Source organism: Nematolebias whitei, chromosome 7 (assembly GCF_014905685.2).
Source record: "Nematolebias whitei isolate Nwh7 chromosome 7, NemWhi1, whole genome shotgun sequence".
NCBI classification, from domain to species: Eukaryota; Metazoa; Chordata; class Actinopteri; order Cyprinodontiformes; family Rivulidae; genus Nematolebias; species Nematolebias whitei.
This window is the reverse complement of record NC_056504.1, coordinates 48,029,848-48,050,023: the sequence shown is the minus strand read 5'-3', so window position 1 is coordinate 48,050,023 and position 20,176 is coordinate 48,029,848. Positions and strand designations below refer to the sequence as shown.

The 20,176-nt window shown below is 43.5% G+C and overlaps 3 protein-coding genes across 3 annotated transcripts in view; 2 read left to right on the top strand and 1 right to left on the bottom strand.

The window, feature by feature from the left end:
* LOC119412013 (gastrula zinc finger protein XlCGF57.1-like) overlaps positions 1–20,176 on the bottom strand; it is a 520,281-nt gene that overhangs the window by 253,163 nt on the left and 246,942 nt on the right. The gene's annotated exons all lie outside the window — the stretch shown is intronic.
* Positions 1,422–3,902, top strand: LOC119412076 (kelch-like protein 10). Its single transcript, XM_037679053.1, has 3 exons — positions 1,422–2,018; positions 2,096–2,245; positions 3,582–3,902. The coding sequence occupies exons 1-3, from the start codon at positions 1,422–1,424 to the stop codon at positions 3,900–3,902; spliced, it is 1,068 nt and encodes a 355-aa protein (XP_037534981.1).
* Positions 6,363–18,880, top strand: appl1 (adaptor protein, phosphotyrosine interaction, PH domain and leucine zipper containing 1). Its single transcript, XM_037678985.1, has 22 exons — positions 6,363–6,536; positions 7,281–7,379; positions 7,453–7,512; positions 9,938–10,009; positions 10,124–10,211; positions 10,432–10,473; positions 11,176–11,234; positions 11,751–11,897; positions 13,811–13,893; positions 13,971–14,132; positions 14,230–14,418; positions 14,499–14,541; positions 14,841–14,897; positions 14,988–15,079; positions 15,325–15,504; positions 15,684–15,736; positions 15,866–16,040; positions 17,721–17,757; positions 17,831–17,977; positions 18,043–18,093; positions 18,176–18,265; positions 18,468–18,880. Exons 1-22 carry the CDS (start codon positions 6,483–6,485, stop codon positions 18,618–18,620), a joined length of 2,133 nt encoding a protein of 710 aa, XP_037534913.1. The 5' UTR covers positions 6,363–6,482; the 3' UTR covers positions 18,621–18,880.

Below are 20,176 nucleotides of genomic sequence, written 5' to 3'. Positions count from 1 at the left end.
ATATATACATATACATATAAAGGTGTTTTAAACCCTTCCGACATCCTTGCAATATTGTAAACAATGCTTCTTAACTTTAAACGCTCTAAAAGAGCACAGCATGTCATGATTTCAGCTTTATGCCACAGCTGCACTCTTTGCTCTAGGCCACGCCCACTTCTCCGCAGCAGAACGGAGATCACTGAGGAGGAGGGAGGAGGAGGAGCTGCAGGAGGACGTTTCTCCTGCAGTGTGCACTGCACAAAGGTGCAACAGGCTCTAAATAATTTTAAACAATTTATTTTAAATAAAAACTCCATGCCGATCGTGCGACTCATCCATCAATCAGCCAATTGTGTGTCATGTCCAATTTTATTTTGAAAAACTGTGATAGCGAGTCCGTGAAAAACAAACCGCAACATAGCAAGGGACTACTGTACAAAGATATATCTTAATTAATTTTAAAATGTTCACGATGAAACTTTTCAGCGTACACCTCCGTTTTAGTTTTCTTCTGCTACTTTTAGCTTCAGCTAGCATTTTGCTACTTTTAGCTTATTGTTATCAAATCAATTCAAAAATACTTAATTAATTTCCCTTTGGGATTAATAAATTTATTAATTAATTATACTACCTTTATCTATCATTTTGATACTTTTAGCTAACCTTGTGGTCCTTTTACACTTTAGATGGTGTTTTACTACTTTTAGCCATTGTTATGCTACCTTTATTATTTTGCTACTTTTAGCTAATATTTTGGTGCTTTGAAATTTTAGATGGTGTTTTGCTACTTTTAGCTTTTAGATAGCCTATTGCTACTTTTAGCTTTACCTATTGTTATACTACTTTCAGCTAACCTTGTGGTCATTTGACACTTAAGATGGCGTTTTGCTACCTTTAGCTTTTAGCTAGTCTGTCACTACTTTTAGCTATTGCTATTCTACCCTTATTATTTTTGCTAATTGTAGCTAACATTTTGGTGCTTTGACATTTTAGGTAACATTTTGATACTTTAAGTTAACATTTTGTTGTTGTTACCTCCAGCGGTCAGTGGGCAAGAGCTTGCTGCACCTGTTAAGCTGTGGCTTCAAGCAGATTATCACTAAGATTATTATCACTTGTTAGCTACTTATTCTGTGAGCTTTTTTTATTGAAAAAAAATGTTTTAGGATTGAAGGTTAAACTACTCGTGGTTTATGAGCAATGTAAGGGACCGGTTTCATGAACCGCTGCTTGTGAAAAAGCCTTGGAACCGCGCCGGGTCGAGTCGAATCTTCTGGGAAGGGCCTTTGTGTCCTTTGGTGGAGTAGATGGGGTCGAGAGTCTCTCCAGCGGTGGTTTTTGAGTCGAAGGCAGGAAACTTTGAGAACCACTGATCTAAAACTAAAACCACTGATCACATTTTGACCCAACGTTTGTTTCTCCAGGTGCGTCTTGACTTGATGTCTGCACAATACCTGAAGAAGGTCAAGCAAAACACCCTGATCAAAAACAACGCCAAGTGTCTGTCGATCATCAGTGACGCCCTGGACAAAGTGACGGGTTTTGGTGGTGAGACAAATTGGAGTTTGGTCCCCAAGGGCCCGACAAGCCAGCCTCGCCTCCCTCCCGTAGTTTTACTGGTCACAGGAGGCTACTGTTATGGCCCTGATGCTGCTCAAATCTTCGAGCTGTATGACGTCCGGACTGACGCCTGGGCCAGTCTGAACTCTGCGGTCTCAGTTGTCAATCATGGCGCTGTGTTCCTGGACAGGTTTGTGTATTTGGTTGGCGGCTACAACCAGGGGGATCATTTGAGTACCGTGCAAAGGTTCGATTTCGTCACCTTTACCTGGGAGAACGTGGCCTCCATGAATTTCCCACGCTGCTCCGTCAGCGTCGCTGTGCTCGATGGCTGCATTTATGCGATGGGGGGTTCACATGGATACGTTCACCACAGAACCGCCGAGCGCTACGATCCTGGCACCAACAGATGGACCATGATAGAGCCAATGCATGACAGGAGAAGCGGGGCCGGTGCAGCGTCTCTGCACGGAAAGGTGCGTGAAAATTCACGGATGATCCTGTGCGCTTGTGACAACGCTGGTGAAACACATCTATGTTATCTCGCCTGCAGGTTTACATCTGTGGAGGTTTCAATGGGGTTTACGCCCTCTACGCGGCTGAGTTCTACAACCCAGAGAGCCACCAGTGGACCAGGATCGCCCCAATGAGATGCTACCGAAACTGTCTGGGGGTCGCCGCTTATAAAGGCCAGATCTACGCAGTGAGTGTGATCAGGCTCAACGATGAGAGTCCAGAAATAACTGTATGAAAAGATAACGACGTATTTACTCCAAAAATATTAATAGAGAACATTGTAAAGCTAAAGTAGCAACAAAAAAAACTAGCTAAAAGCTAAATTCATTCAACCTTTATTTATACAGGTTAGTCTCACTGAGCCTCGGAGACTCGTTTACAAGAGAGACCTGAAAAAAAAGGTAGTAAAGATAGTAAAATGCTAACAACAAAAACAAAAGATTACTAAAAGCTAAAAGAAGTAGAACATTAGTTAAAACCAAATGAAAGAGAATGGTTCAAAAAAAGGTTCAAAGTAGCAAAATGCTAGCTAAAAGCTAAATCTAGCAAAAGGCTACCTTAAAGCTAAATCCAGCAAAATTTGGCTAAAAGCTAAATGCTATTTAGAAGCTAAAATTAACTATAGGCTAGTTAAAAGTTAAATTAGCTAAATTCTAGCTAATTAGCAAACAAGTTCACCAAACGCTAAAAAAGCTGAACTGTATGTAAAGACAAAATTAGCAGACTGCCAGCTAATAGTAGCAAGAAAGTTAGCTAAAAGCTAAATGTAGCAAAAAAAAAGTGTTAAGTAGTAAATGTATGTTAGAAGGTAAAAGTAGCAAAACACTGTCTAAAAACTAAAAAACTACTACACTATTTAAAAACAGCAAAAGATTTACTAAAAGCTAAAAGAAAGAAAACGATCGCTAAAGCTGAAAGTAGCAAAATGCTAGCTAAAAGCTAAAAGTAGCTAAATACTAACTAAAAGCTAATGATCAAAAGACTATCTCAAATCCTAATGTAGCAAAAGGTTGGCCAAAAGCTAAATGCTGGAATTAAAAGCTGAAAGTGACAAAAGGCAAGTTAAAAGTTAAATTTATCTCAATTCTAGCTAAAACAGCAAATTGTTTCTAAAAGCTAAAGGTAGCAAGAGGCTCACAAAAAGTAGCAAAAGGCTAATTATTAATTAAAGCAGCATAAGATCAGTGAAAAGTTACAAATTACAAAAGGCTAACTAAAATATAAAACAACAAAAAGCCAATTAAAAGCTAAAACTAGTGAAAGGTCATCCAGGCTAGCTAAATGCTAGTAGTAGTGAAATGCTAACTGAAAGCTACAAGTAGCTAAACACTAGCCTAAAGCTAAAAGTAACCTAAAAGGACAAAAATAAACCAAGCCATTAGAAGCAGATAAAGTATAAAAGTTACAGAAAACAAAAGTAATCAAACATCTTCTGAGCTGAAAGTTTTGACAGCATGAAAATGTAAATGCTGACGCAGCATGTGCACAATACCCTTCACAAACACTCCACTTCCTGTCTTCAGGTTGGCGGTTGTGTGAACTGGATCAGCAACCTGCGCAGCGTGGAGGCCTACAATCCGAGCACCAACCGGTGGCAACTGATGCCGTCCATGCGCTTCCACCGCAGAAACTTTGGCCTGGAGGTGTTGGAGGAGCAGCTCTTTGTGGTTGGAGGGTGCAACAGGTACGGCTTTTTGTCGTCTGTGGAGTGCTACGACCAGGACGCCCACATGTGGTGCCAGGTGTCTCACATCAACAGACCTCGCTGCAGCCTGAGCTGCTGTTTGCTCATCGGACACTACGAGCTGGTGGAGCGGCTGTTTCCTCGTGGGCCTCACCCCTGACCCTGCAGGTCGTGCTGAGCTAAGACTTTAAAACTTTACTCACATTTCACGTGAAGATCGCGTTCAATCGTTTGTTGTTACATTAAATGTTTTCGAGGCTTCTGTGTGGATTATTACCTGGCTCTCCATCAGTCGCAACTCAGAAGGAACACGTCACCATTAGTTCCAGCTGACACCACAAACGTGTTTTCAGTTTCTGAAGATCTAACGGAGTTTCTTTGATCCGAAACACATCGAAACGCCACAAATCACGGATCCAAAGACCCGAACCCTGATGACAGCAAACATTTAACCTCTTTGCATCAGTCTCAGCAAAAATGGAACTCACTGCGGCTGATTTTTCTGGAACATTATGAACAGAATCAAAGATAAATATAAATTTGTCTTTTTATTATTAAAGAGGTAATTATATAAATATTGATTTAAACACAGCCAGCTGTTTACACTCCTGCAAACTAAACTTAAATTAGAAAAACTAATTATAACATTTTGAAAACTGATCAAATCTCACCTCTAATCTGAATTAAACTTTAAACAAAGACTGTTTTTTTTACTATAAATACAAAATTATGGACCCCTGAGGTCCTGAAAATAAAACTATAAGATAAATTAATAAAACATGTTAAAAATTAAATTAAATTCAAGCAGACAAAACAAGAAACCAATGGAACTCTTTAACTTTTATTTAATTGTATTTAAAAAAAATAATAAAATTTGAGAGTTGATAAACTAAATGCATAACCAGAACAAATAAACAATATCGTAAATACTCATATAAAACAGATTTTTTTAAAAGGATGTTAAAAAAAGCTTGATAATGTTTCAGTGCAGAAACTGAGTTTTAAAATGTGTTGGATAAGTGTAAAAACTTTTTATTTACTTCGTCGGGAGGTGGAAGGAATATTTCTCGGACCTTCTCAGTCCCACCAGCACGTCTTCCATGGAGGAAGCCGAGTTGGGGACTTCGGGGTTGGACCGTCCATAACCGTGGCTGAGGTCGCTGAGGTAGTTAAAAAGCTCTACGGCAGCAGGACTCTGGGAGTGGATGAGATTCACCCTGATTTCCTTTAGGCTCTGGATGTTGTGGGGCTGTTTTGGAAGACATGCCTTTGCAACGTTGCGTGGACATCGGGGACAGTGCCACTGGACTGGCAGACTGGGGTGGTGGTTCCCCTCTTCAAAAAGGGGGACTGGAGGGTGTGCTCCAATTACAGGAGCATCACTCTCCTTAGCCTCCCTGGTAAGGTCTATTCAGGGGTACTGGAGAAGTGAGTCCAATCGTTGGTTGAACCTCAGATCCAGGAGGAACGATGTGGGTTCCGTCTTGGCCGTGGAACATTGGACCAGCTCTTTACCCTCACAAGGGTCCTCGAGGGGTCATGGGAGTTTGTCCATCCAGTCTACATGTGTTTTGTGGACTTGGAGAAGGCATTCGACCGTGTTCCTCAGGGTACACTGTGGGGGTGCGCCGTGAGTATGGGATTGGGGGCCCGTTGTTACGGGCTGTTCAGTCCCTATACAAGCGGTGCGAGAGTTTGGGTCGCATTGCCGGTAGTAAGTCGGACTCCTTCAGGGTGGGAGTTGGACTCCACCAGGGCTTCCAGTTGTCATCGATTCTGTTCATAACTTTTATGGACAGGATTTCTCGGTGGAGGGAGTCCGGTTCAGTGGCCTCAGGATTCCTTCTCTGCTCTTTGCAGATGATGTGGTCCTGTTGGCGTCATCGTGTCATGATCTTCAGCTCTCACTGGAGTGGTTCTCAGCTGAGTGTGAAGCGGCTGGGATGAGGATCAGCACCTCCAAATCTGAGGTCCTTGGTTGGAAAATGGTGCTCTTTTCGGGTCAAAAGTGGAGGAGTTCAAGTATCTTAGGGTTTTGTTCGCGAGATAGGGTGAGAAGTTCAGTTATCAGGAGAGACTCTGAGTAGAACTGCTGCTCCTCTACATTAAGAGGAGCCAGGTGAGGTGGTTCTGGCAACTGGGCGCCTCCATAGAGCGGTGGTTTGGGCATGTCTGACGGGGAGGAGACCCTGTGGAAGACCCAGGACACACTGGAGAGACTATGTCTCTCAGCTGGAATAATAATAGTTAAAAATAAAAAATAAAAACATTATATAATCATTCCATTTTGTTTAAATAGTTTTTATTTTAATCATTCCATTTTGTTTAAATAGTTTTTATTTTGTTTGATATATATATATATATATATAATTTTTTATTTTTTATTTTATTATTTTAATTTTATTTACTTATTTATTTATTTTTTAACAAAATGTGGACGTAAGACCTTTACCTAATTAAAACCTTCATTTTGGCTCTCAGTTGGGATCAGTAACAATAAATCACGAGCATCTCAGGAGCCAACATGGCGCCTGTGTAATTTAAACACGCAGCCAATCACAGCTGCACAAATATCCTCACAGCCAATCAAAATCTACTTAAGGGCGGGGCAAGTGAACGGGAGGAGGAGCTGTTCTTGGGGTGTTGTGGAGAGAAGAAATCTTGAGTGGGAGTTGTCGGGCCGATTTCTGGAGCGTTTTTCCGTCTGTTCCCACGGAGTACCGACACGCCAGGCGCAGCCATGCCCGGGATAGAGAAGCTTCCGCTGGAGGAGGCGCTGGAGGACAGCCCGCAGGTAACCGTTGTTCTCTCTGGAGCCCTCTCGGGCTAACGCTAGCCGCTAGCCGTGCTAACTGTTTTCCCAGCGAAGATTAGCTCCTTGCTAACCGCTAGTGGCCATAAAGTGAATAAATCAGTCGGGTAACATTTCCACTGAGGTTCCCTGTCAGTTAAACGTCAGGTCCGGGATCATTATTTGATCAACTCAATAAATCAGCGAACTACTTCCGTAGCCGCCTGGCTGATCGTTTCTCACATCCTGTAAAAACAGTTCAGTCTCTGGTGTCATCCTTCGGCTTTCAGCTGCTCTGTTAGTTAAAAACGTCTAAACAAATCCTGCTTAATGATTTTACTGTACCTACCTGCAGCGAATCCGGGCCAAAACACCTGCTGTGACGTCACTGATCGGGGCGTGGCCTCCAGGGTTGTACCTGCTGTTATGACGTCAGCACACACCTGTAATGTTAAACGAACTACCAGCGTTTGGGCTCTGATTGGAAGGAATTTGGACTTTTTATGTTACGTCCCACTTGTTTTTATGGTCAAACCACGTTTCTCAATTGTTTATTTTCCCTTTTATGAGTTAAAGATTAGCTAAAAATTAGTGGACACACCTTGAGTCCACAGTTGGACTTCAGGGACAGGTAGCAGTCAGGTGAAGGTGTGGATTTGCATAAACTGTTTTTGTTTTTGTTGTTGCAGAAAGAGTCACTCAGACTGTTGCACGTTTCCCTTGTGTCATTTTCTGTTACATTTGTAGACCCGCTCTTTACTGGGAGTGTTTGAGGAGGACACAGCAGCCATCTCCAGCTACTGCACACAGCTGTACGAGGCCATGCAAAGGATTTATGATGCACAGGTACACACTCGCACACATTAACGCGTATTTTTGTGTGTCTGCGGCCGGTCAGTGTTGCCATTTGCTTTTTCAGAATGAGCTGAGTGCTGCGACACATCTGACCTCCAGGCTGCTGAAGGAGTACGACAAACAGGTAGCTAACTTTCCCTGCAACCTGCCTTGCGGCACGATCAAGCCTTTTAATGCTTGATGCACGTTTGTGACGGTAATAAAGTTTATGTGCGGAACAACTTTCAAAACCAGTGTTAAAATATCAAAAATACACCAACAAAATCAGTGTAACGTCAGTAAAAAAACATTTCTCCCCCACACGTTGGAACATTTAAAATATTTCAAGCTTTTCACTGAAGTTGGTAAAAAATAAATAAATAAATCTGAGATTTTCTATATTCAAGCAAAGAAAGAGTCGTATCTAAACTTCGATTTGGACATGGGACCAGCCAGTAGAGTCCTGTGACGTTCAGATCATGCAAAGATTTGTGCAAGCAACAAATCTGGTGTTTAAAAAAACAAGAACATCCTAAAACTAAACGGTTTCAGCGTGGTGATAAAAGGTGCCATGCTCTGTACTTTTTGTTAAACTCCATCATCCAGAATATTCACTGCACTTACCAGCCTGAGGTTTTTGCTTAGAATGGCAAAAACAAAACGAGCAAATCGTTTGTCGTAATTAATACCTGATGACACTGTTGTGATGATTTAAGGTATCTGAGGTGATGCGGGTCACAGCTGATTCTGTGGTTGGATTTTCTTGCTGTGCGGTTTTCAGAATCCTCTGAAAGTGGTTCAGAGAAGAACTGCTGGGCTCGTGAAGATCCAGCAGGCCTTGGTGCACACGTCCTACATCTGCTGTTTGATTCAGCTCGGACGGTAGAACAGGTGTCGGGATACAGAGCGCGTCATCATCTGGTCACGCTGACCCGCGTCCACCTCGTCACGGAGCGTGGGATGTTTTTAAAACTAAGAACTCGGGGGGGAAACGAGCAGCTCTGGTGAATCACGTGATCGTTTCCGGAACGTTTCCAAACATTCAGTTTCCTGCCGTGAGTCATGAAGGCGAGTTTTGAGCATGTTCAGTAAATTTGTGACAAATATTTTTTTCAAAATGGTCCCACAGGTCGTTCCGACCCGTCTCAAGAGCACCGCAGCTGTGCTGGCTCCTCTGACAGAAAACATTTGAGACTTTTAAGTCTAGGTTTAAAACGGCACTGGCAGTTTCGTTTCCAAAGTGTGCTCCAGCAGATTAACCCTTAAAGGTAACAAAGGCTAAAAATACAGTTCGGCAAACGACACACAAAAGATGCAACAGCTGGCTGATGTTCAAAAACTGAAAGAGAAAAGTTTTCTTGTTGTTTGGTCACATACCGTACTTGCTGTCGTAAACGTCGCATCAGTCCAAATGTGTCTAATAAAGTGGAAAAAACATAATTACGTCATTTCGGCGTATAAGTTGCATCTGTTATGAGTCACTGCTGACCACCTGGAAAAGTGGGATTTTTGTGCCAACAATCGATTGGCTGCCAAATGGGAGCTGCAGGAGCGTGCACGGGAGGACTTTAACAAGAATTTAACAAGATTGACACTTAAAAACAATTGTTTGCTCAACATTATAGCAAATGTGTGTCTCAGTTGAACTTTTACTTAATAAATGCTCATTAATGGTCAAATCAGCTTCATTTCTCCTGGGCGGCGAAGTGCAGCTGATTTGACGTTTGCTCCAGGAGTTCTGGAGCGAGATGATGGTGTCTCTGTATGGCAAGCCAAGTGTCTCATTAATAGCCACTTTTACTCATTAATGAGACACTTGGCTTGCCATATAGGTCAAGCGCCCTCTAACGGCTGCAAATGGTAGTGTTCAATATTTTCCATGTCGGAATGAATGAAATCGTCAGATCTCGGACAATAATTTGTTATAAATATGGGAAAAAAGATAAATAAGTCACTTTGCTGTATTTTTATTTATTAACCTTTTATTTAACCAGGTTAATAAATAAAAATACAGCGAAGCGACTTACCAGTATCCCCCCCCCCCATATTTATAACCCAATTTTTAAATATGGGGGAAAAAAGCACAAGTTTCTTCTTTGTATAAGTCGCAGGGCAATTTATGCAAAAAGTGTAACTTATACAAGGAAAAATAGTGTACTCTCAGAATTCAGGGAGATTGAGGTCAAAACTGATTTCTCACAACTTCCCTGCAAAGTCTCCAACAGTTGAAACCTCCTTCAGGTGTAAATCACAACGTTACGACGGCTCTATAAAACTCTGGTCGTCAGCGCGACGACTCTCGTCATGAACTTCACAGTCCTGCTCAAACGCGTTTGGTCCTCGTACAACAATATTTGTTTTTATAACCTCCTAAAACGATCCATCCGTCGTCTTTTACCCGCTTCTTCCTTTTCGGGTCATAAAGCGAGTTCAGCCTCTCGACAACAATCGCAGCCTGTCATCTCTGGCCGCACGTCAGAACCGCAGGTCTCGCAGTTTATTGTGGCCTCTTTGTTCCGTCGCAGGAGGATCGCGGACTTTATTCATTTCTTCTGTGGTTCTCCCTGCAGCGTTTTCCTCTGGGGGGCGACGACGAGGTGATGAGCTCCACGCTGCAGCAGTTTGCAAACGTCATCGATGAGGTGAGGGAGCGTACGGACGCCCCACAGATCGTCGGCCCGGGGAGTTCGTTTTCAACGTCCTGATTTTCTGGGTTTTAAACCGACGTCTCGTTCTGAATCTCTTTGTCTTCCCAGCTGAGCTCCTGCCACGCCGTCTTGTCCACCCAGCTGGCCGACGCCATGATGTTTCCCATCACTCAGTTTAAGGAGAGGGAACTGAAGGGTAGGGAACACTTTTTAAACTCCGCAGGGATTCAGTCAGAAGTGTTCCCTCCGCTCCACAGAAGATTTAAATCCGACTGTAACGGCTTCCTGCCATTTAGCCACAAACGATCGATGACGTTCTGTATTCACGACACTCGGGTTTTGTTTCATCCACTGACGGAAACAAAAAGTACAAAAACTGCATCCCCTGTGTTTTTTATTTTTTATTTTCTTTCCAGAAATCCTCACCTTGAAAGAAGTCTTCCAGATAGCCAGCGACGGTAAGACGATGTTCTCACTGCTCGTTGGTGTAAAATGTTCATAACGTTCTCCCAGAAGCCCCGGAGTCGTCTTTCTGCTCACTGACCTTACACGCCCCTCAACTCTTGAACATCTGCTGGTGTGTAATAAAATAAAAAGTATCATCTTAAACTGCGAATATCTGCTCGTTAATGGGGCTTAAGCGAAGAGTATTGTCCACACTTTGATTAAAAAATGTTGTTTATTATCAGCACTCCGTCTTGTAAACCCGTCGTTTATTCACAGTGGAACTCGGGATTTATATCAAATATTTAAACGACAAAAAGTACAGTTTTAGGTAAAGATGAGGTCGTTTTAACTTTGGTGGCAGCAACACGTTAAAAATGGGACGGGGGCAAGAAACGGCTGGAGGAGCCATTTTACAATGAATTGGGTTCATTGGCAAAGGACTGGGAGTAAAACGAGCATTTTAGAGAGGCAGAATCTTTTAGAAGTAAAGATGGGAAGAGGTTAAAATAGGAAAAAGACCAAAGAGTGTTTGTATCCAGCGGTTTTGTGCCGTAAACGATTCGTACTGCGTTTGATTAACGTTCCTTTCAGCACGCCTAATGGAAGATTTCACCTGTTTTAGTCTTTAATGTTCAAATTCTTCATCCTTATCAGAGGAACGTGTAAATAATGGTTTATAATCTTTTTAAATGCTCTTGTTTGTGTGTTCGCAGATCACGACACAGCCATTAACAGATACAGTCGCCTGTCCAAGAGGAAGGACAACGACAAGGTGAAAAATAAAATAAACACTTTAATCACTAAAAAGACTTTTTACTGTTCAAGGTTTTTATCAACATGACTATGATTCACTACAACGTATTCAAAGGAGACTTGAGTTTGACATGTGAGTAAAGTGGAGGAACCGACTTCTGTTAGAGAATCATCCGATCGGTTTTTCTCCACTAACTTTTATAATTTACTCTTCAAGTGCTTCCGTTTTTAAACTCGTCTGATTCTTCCTGCTCGGTTATTTCAAACGTTTTAATAAAAATCTGCGAGTGCAGACTGAAGACTTGGCTTCAGAGAAGACGTCTGCTCTGTTTTGATTTAATTTACAGTAAATGACGGATGCGGCGAGACCCGTCTGCGTTTTGAGTCTTTTCAAACTCGTCTGCGCCGAGGTTCAGTTTCTTTGATGTGCAGCTTCCTGAATGCAACGTGATTATCTTTCCAAAGAGAGATTATATCAGCGTATCATGTTATCGGTCTCCTCGCTGAAACTAAAGTGTGTGTGTGTGTGTTTCAGGTGCGGGCGGAGGTGGTGGAGGACGTCTACACTTCCAGAAAGAAGCAGCACCAGACCATGATGCACTACTTCTGCTCTCTGAACACGCTGCAGTACAAGAAGAAGACGGCGCTGCTGGAGCCGCTGCTCGGCTACATGCAGGCTCAGGTACACACACACACACACACACACCCTTTATTTATACAGGTTAGTCTCACTGAGTCACGAGGACTCATTTTCAAGAGAGACCAGTTTTAGACAGACCACAATAATTCAACAAAAATAAAACAAGTTCTAAACACAGTCGAATCAAGATAACTTATAAAACAGGGTTAAATACTAAAAACAAGAACATATTTGCTTTGATTTGTCTATTGACCTCATCAATTGTTTAAAATCCATTAAAGAGGTCAAATTGAACAACTTCAGCTCCTGTTACAAGGTGTTCCACGTTGCAGGAGCCGAGTAGGAAAAGGCCTTTTTGCCAAGTTCAGTCCAGAGGGGACGCTGCAGGTAATGATGGCCTGAGAGCGCACGTTGTAACTGCACAGACGGCGTGACAAGTGGGAGGAGCTATAAGAAGGTAACAGACCAAGGAGGGCTTTATAGATGAAAATGAACCAGTGAGAGCCTACGTGTAGATGATGAAGACCAACTGACCAATGAGTACAGGGTGCAGTGATGGCTACGATGGATGCAGCCAGTTGCATGGTAGACGGCATCCAACATCTGCAAGCAGCTGGCAGGGGCATTCATGTAAATAATGTCACCATAGTCAATGGCCGGTAGGAAGGTAACAGCTACAAGATGTTTTCTGGCATTCAGAGTTAAATGGAAAAGAAAACAATTTTAATTTCACTTTATCAAGTTTTCAACATGCGGCTTTAAAGAGAGATGTGCATCAATTAAAATTCCCAAGTGTTTGTAAGAATCCACAAACGATATGAATATGGTGCATGGATGAGATGGGAGGAAGAGTTGCTGGCACTGACTTTCTGTTGGAAAACAACATCCCTTTGGTTTTATCAGCATTTAGCACCAGTTTGAGGTGGAACAAGTCAGACTGAATGAGGTCGAATGCAGACTGTAGAAGCTGGAAAACCTTGGCAACTGTGTTGGCTCTGCAATAAACGGTGGAATCGTCAGCACAGAGATGCAGGGAGGCGTCGGGAATGTTTGACCTACATTATTTATATAAATTGTCAAAGTTTAATTATATAGCACCTTTACAACAACCTCAGCTGACCAAAGTGCTTCACAATAATTACAACATCATAGATATATGATAAAAGAAATAACATTTTGTTTAAAAAATAAAAGTCTGATTTAAAAATTGGCAGTAAAATACCAATAAAATAATAGTACAAATGAAAACCAAGACATACTTTATTTCATTTGCTGCAATTTCCCCAAAACTCGAATCAATCAAATACTAATTTGAAGTTAAAGTGAAGTTGAAGGCCAAGGAGAATAGATGTTTTCAGTCTGGACTTGAACCGATCTACTGACGGAGAGGGCTTCACAGACGGAGGGAGGCTGCTCCACAGTCTGGGTGCTGCCACTGTGAATGCTCCTTCACCTCCAGCCTTCAACGTAGCTTTAGAGACGGCCGACAAGAGCTGGTCGGCTGACCTCAGGGCTCTGGATCGAGTGTAGGGAGGCAACAGCTCGCTTAAGATGGGCCCATGGAGTTGAAACACTTAAACAATAAAACTTTAAATTTCACCTGAAAAGCAACGGAGTGAGTGAAGGGTGTGCAAAGTGGGGGTGATGGATTCACACCTCCTCCTGTTCGTCAACAGACGGGCTGCAGCGTTTTGGACGCTCTGCAGTCACTGCAGGGAGCTCTGGTCCAACCCTAAATACAAAGAGTTACAATAATCTTAAATGCGATGTAAAGAAAACGCGTATATAAATTGTAAAAAGAGTGGGTCCTAAAACTGAGCCTTGTGGCACACCATTGCACATGCACACACACATGCAATTGCACACCTCCTATCATTATTCACTGAATTGGTCCCAAAGCTTACTGCTGCACACTCGGGTGGTTTTTCATCTTTGATCTGTTTCATTCTGTGCAGATCAGCTTCTTCAAGCTGGGCTCAGAAAACCTCACCCACCAGTGGGAGGACTTCCTGGGAACCATAGGAACCAGCGTCCAGAAGTAAGTTGCTTATTTTGAACTTCCAACAGGAAGAGGTGTGAAGTTCGTGACCTACGTGGTTGAACGTGTGTTTGCAGCGTACGCCGGGAGATGGAGGAGGAGGTGGGGCAGATGCAGCAGACCATCCAACAGATGGAGAGGTCATGTGACCCCATGTATGCACCATGTGACCCGGACCCCGTCCAGTCACCTGTTTGTCGCAACCTCACCAGAAAGCAGGGCTACCTTTACATCCGCAAGTGAGACACAAACACTCGTTTGGATGTGTTGATTCTTCGTCTTCGTGTCTCAGCCGGCTCTGAAAACCATCGTTTGAATGTGGGTCGTGTCCGACAGTAAAACGGGCCTGGTGTCATCGTCCTGGGAGCGTCAGTACTTCTTCACGCAGGGAGGGAACCTGATGCAGCAGGCCCGGGGCGAGGTGGCGGGCGGTCTCGTCACGGACCTGGACAACTGCTCCGTCATGGCTGTCGACAGCGACGACCGCAGATTCTGCTTTCAGGTCACGTCCTTTGACGGCAAGAAGTGAGACGCTGCTTACATCAGCACCGTTTGTTGTTTTAAGACTTTCAGGTGAATTTAATGTTGTTTTTGTGTTTGATCAGAGTCGTGACGCTGCAGGCGGAGAGCAGGAAGGAATGTGAAGAGGTAAAATGTTTCACTCTTGTTTAATCCAATGGTTCCCAACCCAGATCCTTGAGGGATGCCATCCTGCATGTTTTAGATGTTTTCTTGCTCCAACACACCTGATTCAGTGATTTAATTACTTATGTTCTGCAGAAGCCTGTTAATCACCCATTCATTTAAATCAGGTGTGTCGAAGCAGGAAAACGAATAAAACGTGCAGGATGGTGTTCCCCAAGGATCAGGGTTGGGAACCATTAGTTCAATCTCCTTTTGTGTAGATTGTTTGTTCCTCATGCTGGATCTGTGGTCCTCTCCAACAGTGGATCGCCACCATCAACAACATCTCCAGGAGGATCTACCTGAGTGAAAACGCGGAGGTCTGGTCCATTTCCCACCTTTTTTTACCTTGAAGCTCAGATCCAAGAACTCATTATGGAGCTCCTCTGACCGGTTGGTGTTGTTGGTAGGAGTTGGCAGCCAGAGTGAACCAGACGGCTCTGGAAGCGGTGACGCCGTCGCCATCGTTCCAACAGAGACACGAGAGCATGAGACCCAGCAGGTAGGAGGAAACGCTGGCTTTGTTTGGGCCGGTTTGGGAGGGAGTCCTCTTTACACGTCCCCACAGAACCTCAAAGACCTGGAGCTTCTGAGGATTTCTGGTTTGGGCTGAGAATCGGGTTTAGGACGGTCCGGGCGAGTCATTAAGAACCTAAAGAAGGTTTCCAGAGAGCTCACAGTTCCAAGTTGAGCTGCTCCAGCTGTGCTCAGGTCATTTCAGCTGTTTCCTCTTCGTCTTTGCTCCAGTAAAGGGCGAACGGGCCGAGCGAGCAGCATCAGCTCCGTGGGCTCCGAGCCATCGCCTGCGCTTTCTGTCCTCTCATTGGACGCTCTGGTCGACCCGGAAACGCCCATCCAGTTTGACATCATCTCCCCCGTCAGTGAGGACACCTGTGGACAGAACAAGACGGCAGCGCTGTCCGGCCGGTGGGTGAAGGAGAAACCAGGAGACTTTGGTTAACCTCCTGCTGCCCTCAGGTCCAAACGACCCGCAAAGAAGCGGTCTTGATACTGAGGCCCTGTGGGTCATTTTGACCCCAGGGCAGCAGGAGGGTTGTTGGTCCGGTTTGTGCTGGTGATGGTAACTTGACCGGATGTGTCCACAGACGGAGTAATCCATTCGGAGAGTCGGGAGAGAACTCGCCAGAGGACAGTGAAGGTACCGTCGGTGTTTTACTGTAACTCGTTTTTGCTTTCTTCAGCGGTCAGCTCGTTTTGTGACGTTTAAAATAAACGTCCTCCTGTCTGTCCTCCTGTCTGTCCACCTGTCTGTCCTCCTGTCGTTCAGACTCCATCCTCCACCAGCTCTTCATCGTTCGATTCCTCGGCTCGATGGAGGTGAGGACGACCGAGTCGGTGGACGTCATCTCTGAAACCATGAGGCAGATTCTGGCTGCCAGAGCGATCCACAACATCTTCAGGATGACGGAGTCTCACCTGCTGGTCACCTGCGACTGCCTCAAGTAGGAACCGCAGCTTCGCTTTCTTTGGTTCATTCGTAGGTTTGGCTTCGTGTCATCTCAAGAACCTCACCTGTGACTCGTGGGCTGCTTTTTAGTCTGTTCCAGCAGCGCCCTCTAGAGACCGTTGAACAAACATCTTGCAGGATTAGAGGTCAAGATCTTTTTTTTTTTAAATTATTTTATTTATTTGATTAAATTTTTTTTATAATTTTTTTTTTTTTGAGGTCAACAAGATTGGAGAAAATGATAAAATCAGCATTTTTTTTTTTAAATCGGTTGAATTTGTAAACAAAAGTTGTGACCTACAAGTGTTTGTTTGTTTACCTTCAAAAACAGCCGAAGTGACTGAAAGTAGGTCAAAGCTAAAACTAACAGTCGGATTCTGCCATATTTGTTTCCAGGTCAATCGCGTGACTCAAACATCTTGTGTCCCTCCACCCCCCACGCACGAAATGTCGACGTTATTCTGTGCGTGTGCGAGGCTTTTATTTTTTTCAATTTCAGGCCATTAGTCTTCAACCAAAGATTAAGAGCATGTTAGGATTTTTTTTTTTGCCTCCAAACCCTTTGTTGTCTCTTTCACCACTTTATTGTTGGTCCAAACAGGTCTCACTGTAAATGAGTCTTCGAGGCTCAATGTGACTCATCTGTTTAAATAAAGGTTGAATGAATGAATGAATGAAAGAAAAAAAAACTCCACCTGGTTTTCAGCAGGTTCAGCCGAAATGTTTTGTTTACACAGAGTGCGGACCCGCATTTCAAAATTAAATTCGTTCAAACTTCTCCGTTGGATACAGTTCAGGAGAACTTTTATTTTTATTATGAGAGAAAATAATTTTCAGCAGAACCACAGAGACAAGATATTTAATATTTTATTTTTCTAAGTATAAATGCAGATATTTACCACTAGGGGGAGTTGTGGCACAGAGGTTGGAGAGGGTGGGCCTGTGATCGGAGGGTTGCCGGTTCAACTCCGGACCGACAACATTTTTAAAATGTGGGTAGAAAAGCCGAAGCACCTACACCTGCCTCCACCCTCGTTTGCCCCACTCTGTGCCCTTGAGCAAGGCCCTTAACCCCCACCATCTGCACCCCCGGGCGCCCCAGATGTCAGCGCTGTGCTCTGCATGTGCAGTGGGAAAAATGCAAATAATTAATTTTCCCCATCAGGGATTAATAGTCAAATAAAAAAATAAAAAATAATTTACAGGGACATCATATATTAATATAATAATTAATATAATATTAAAATTTGACTTACAAATGTGTGTTTTTTTTAACTAAATCTAATTTAAAAGTTTTGTTTTTTGGTAAGAAACACAAAAATGTATATTTAAAATGTTTTTTAAAATTCCTTTTGTTATTGTAGGTTTTGAAACAAAGATTATTTTGACCATGTATTAAAAAAGGGTAAAAAAAAAAAAAAAAACTACAAAGAGTAAAACATAAAATGCAAATAGAAATAAAACATAAGACGTGATGTTCATGTCGGATTATCAGTCAATTTAAACATCGGGTTTTTGTGTAAAAACAAAGAGTTACTTTTATTTCAACCAAAATAAAACCTTTTCGTGTTCTGAAGAAACTGGAGTTTTAATGTTGAGTCGTCGCTTCAGCCTCGTGTCTTCACTGTTTTCACGTCCTCTAAAATAATTAAAACGGTTTGTTTTTGTTTTTCAGGCTCATCGATCCTCAGACTCAGGTCACTCGGCTCCGGGTGAGACCAGCTCTCCTTTTCTCTCTGTTGTCCAGTCGTGTCTCTGCTGACCTCGTCCTCTGTCCCGCTGCAGTTCCCTCTGTCCAGCGTAGTCCAGTGTTCGTCCCATCAGGACAACAAGAGGCTGTTTGGTTTCGTCCTGCAGGCGGCGGCAGCGGGCGGGCGGGGCGACAGCCGAGTCGTCTGCTACATCTTTGAGTCCAACAACGACGGAGAGAAGGTTGTTCTTGTTTCTCTCGCGGTTTGACGCTGCGTTTAGTGTCTGACCCTCCTGTCGTCTTTCAGATCTGCGACAGCATCGGTTTGGCCAAACAGATCGCCTTCCACTCGGAGATGGTGAGGCTGGATCAACCTGCGCCCGGGCTGGTTCGCCGTGGTGCATTGTGGGTGTTTATTTTAGTGTTTGTTGCTCCTGCAGGACCGCAAAGCGGTGGAGAAGAAGAAGGTGCAGGACAAGGCCAAAGAGAAGCAGCAGGAGGAGCTCTGCAAACAACGACAGATAGAAAAGGTCACATTTCAACAGAACTTGGAGTTGAAGCTCGATCAGATCAAACGCTTGGATCTGGAGATCCACTTCGTTCAGTTGTTGTGATCAAAAATAAAACTCTGATCCTGCTCCGGATGAGAACCATAAAATCTGATCCAACCTTTGACGAACTTAAAGGCGTTTATTTTAACGATCGTCTTGTTTCTCTCCGTCTGACCTGCAGGACCTCGAGGAGCAGAGTCGCCTGATCGCCGCCTCGAGTCGCCCCGCCAACCCCCCCGCCTCCGACGGACAGTTCCTGGTGCTCAGCAGCAGCCAGTCGGAGGAGAGCGACCCCGGGGAGGAGGGGAAGAAGAGGGGTGAGTCTGAAGCCTGATGGCCCTCGGAGGATCACGGCTTTTTGGCCCCCAGGCGAGGCCCGGCTGGTTTTAGCTCAGGAATCATCGGAGAACGCGACCCACCCGCTCGGGCTGCCTGGGACTGAAAAACAAGCGTTTCCTCTCTGCTGGAAGTCTGCGATGGAGGATAAACCCAACGCACCCTTCACTACGGGGGAAGGAGAGAGGAAGACGAAACTAACGAGTTTTAATCCCTGAAAAAAAAAAAAACAGCTGCTTTTCTACGACTCCACGAAGAGAAAAAGACTTTAACTTTGAATTAACCTGAACTTTTTATTTTTATCGTTTCACAATAAGAGCGAACACGAGGACGACGGAGGATCATAAAACAGTTTGGCTTCAAGACACCTGGGTTTGTGGGAGCTGTCTGTCCACATGGAGACACGTCTGGACCGGTCTGTCCACACGGAGACGCATCTGGTGTCTCCAGCAGTTTGTAAAATAAAATCTGTTGAAATATGCTAAATAAGTGGTGAAGACAGCGCAGGGTTTTATTTTGAAAGAGGCCTTCCTGTCGTCCTGAACATGAAGTCATCTTGTTTCTGTTCTCGTGTCATTAGTTTTTATTTAATTCTCTGCTTTAAGTCAAAAACTTCTCGGGTCTTTAATAAGAATCCTTTGAGATAAACAAACGTGTCGGTTCTTAAGGTTGAAGATGAAACTTCAGGTAAACTGAGATTTTTGGAAAAACGTCTGAAATGGAAGTTTTCCATTTGAGTTACGGGAATTTATGAGAACAAACTAAAAACTGGAGGAAATTTAATCAAACTGTCTTTTTGTTTCGCTCGGCAGACGAGGAGTTTGAGCCGAAGTTTAGGAAACAAACACGACTTTTCGACATCTCGATCTTTTTGGTTGTAACTATTTTCTAAATTCACAACTCCGAACAAAAATGTTCAGGTTTTAATTTTTGTTTTCACAAACAAACATCAGGAAACTCCAGAGCCCAAAATTGTTGAAAGTTTAAAAAGGTAAAAAAAAAAAAAAAAAAATTGACCAATTTTACCATAAACGGAATTGTTTATTTTTATTATTGTTTTGGCTTTATGGATATTTTTTCTAGGTGAAAACTAAATAAATTTTAGTCATTTTTATTTAACAAAACTTAACTCAAAACAAATTTCTTTTCGTAGTTTGTATTTAATATCTACATGAGCAGGTGACAACACGGTGCAGCAGCGGTGAAATCTGGTGTTAAATATTTTTACATTAATAATCCCTGCCTTAAGTGTTTTTAATTCCAGATTTATTCCCATAAATTCCTGTTGATTCTCATGGAGTGTTCCCAGGTTTGGAAATAATCTGCCGTATTTTCTCCTCTTTGAGTTTGTGAAGCGTTACTGAGATTATTGGAAGCTGAAGAAGACGAGGGCTCTGGGGCCGCACGTGGCCTTGTGGAGCTGCGGCTCTGGGGCCGCACGTGGCCTTGTGGAGCTGTTGCTCTGGGGCCGCACGTGGCCCTGTGGAGCTGTTGCTCTGGGGCCGCACGTGGCCATGTGGAGCTGTTGCTCTGGGGCCGCACGTGGCCCTGTGG

Excerpts from the sequence above, each read along its gene's own strand:
- LOC119412076 (XM_037679053.1), top strand. The coding sequence starts at position 1,422 with ATGTCTGCACAATACCTGAAGAAGGTCAAGCAAAACACCCTGATCAAA. Across the intron at positions 2,019-2,095 it reads CAGCGTCTCTGCACGGAAAG|GTTTACATCTGTGGAGGTTT; the intron begins GTGCGTGAAAAT and ends TCTCGCCTGCAG. Across the intron at positions 2,246-3,581 it reads ATAAAGGCCAGATCTACGCA|GTTGGCGGTTGTGTGAACTG; the intron begins GTGAGTGTGATC and ends TCCTGTCTTCAG.
- appl1 (XM_037678985.1), top strand. The coding sequence starts at position 6,483 with ATGCCCGGGATAGAGAAGCTTCCGCTGGAGGAGGCGCTGGAGGACAGC. Across the intron at positions 7,513-9,937 it reads TGAAGGAGTACGACAAACAG|CGTTTTCCTCTGGGGGGCGA; the intron begins GTAGCTAACTTT and ends TTCTCCCTGCAG. Across the intron at positions 17,758-17,830 it reads CTCAGGTCACTCGGCTCCGG|TTCCCTCTGTCCAGCGTAGT; the intron begins GTGAGACCAGCT and ends GTCCCGCTGCAG.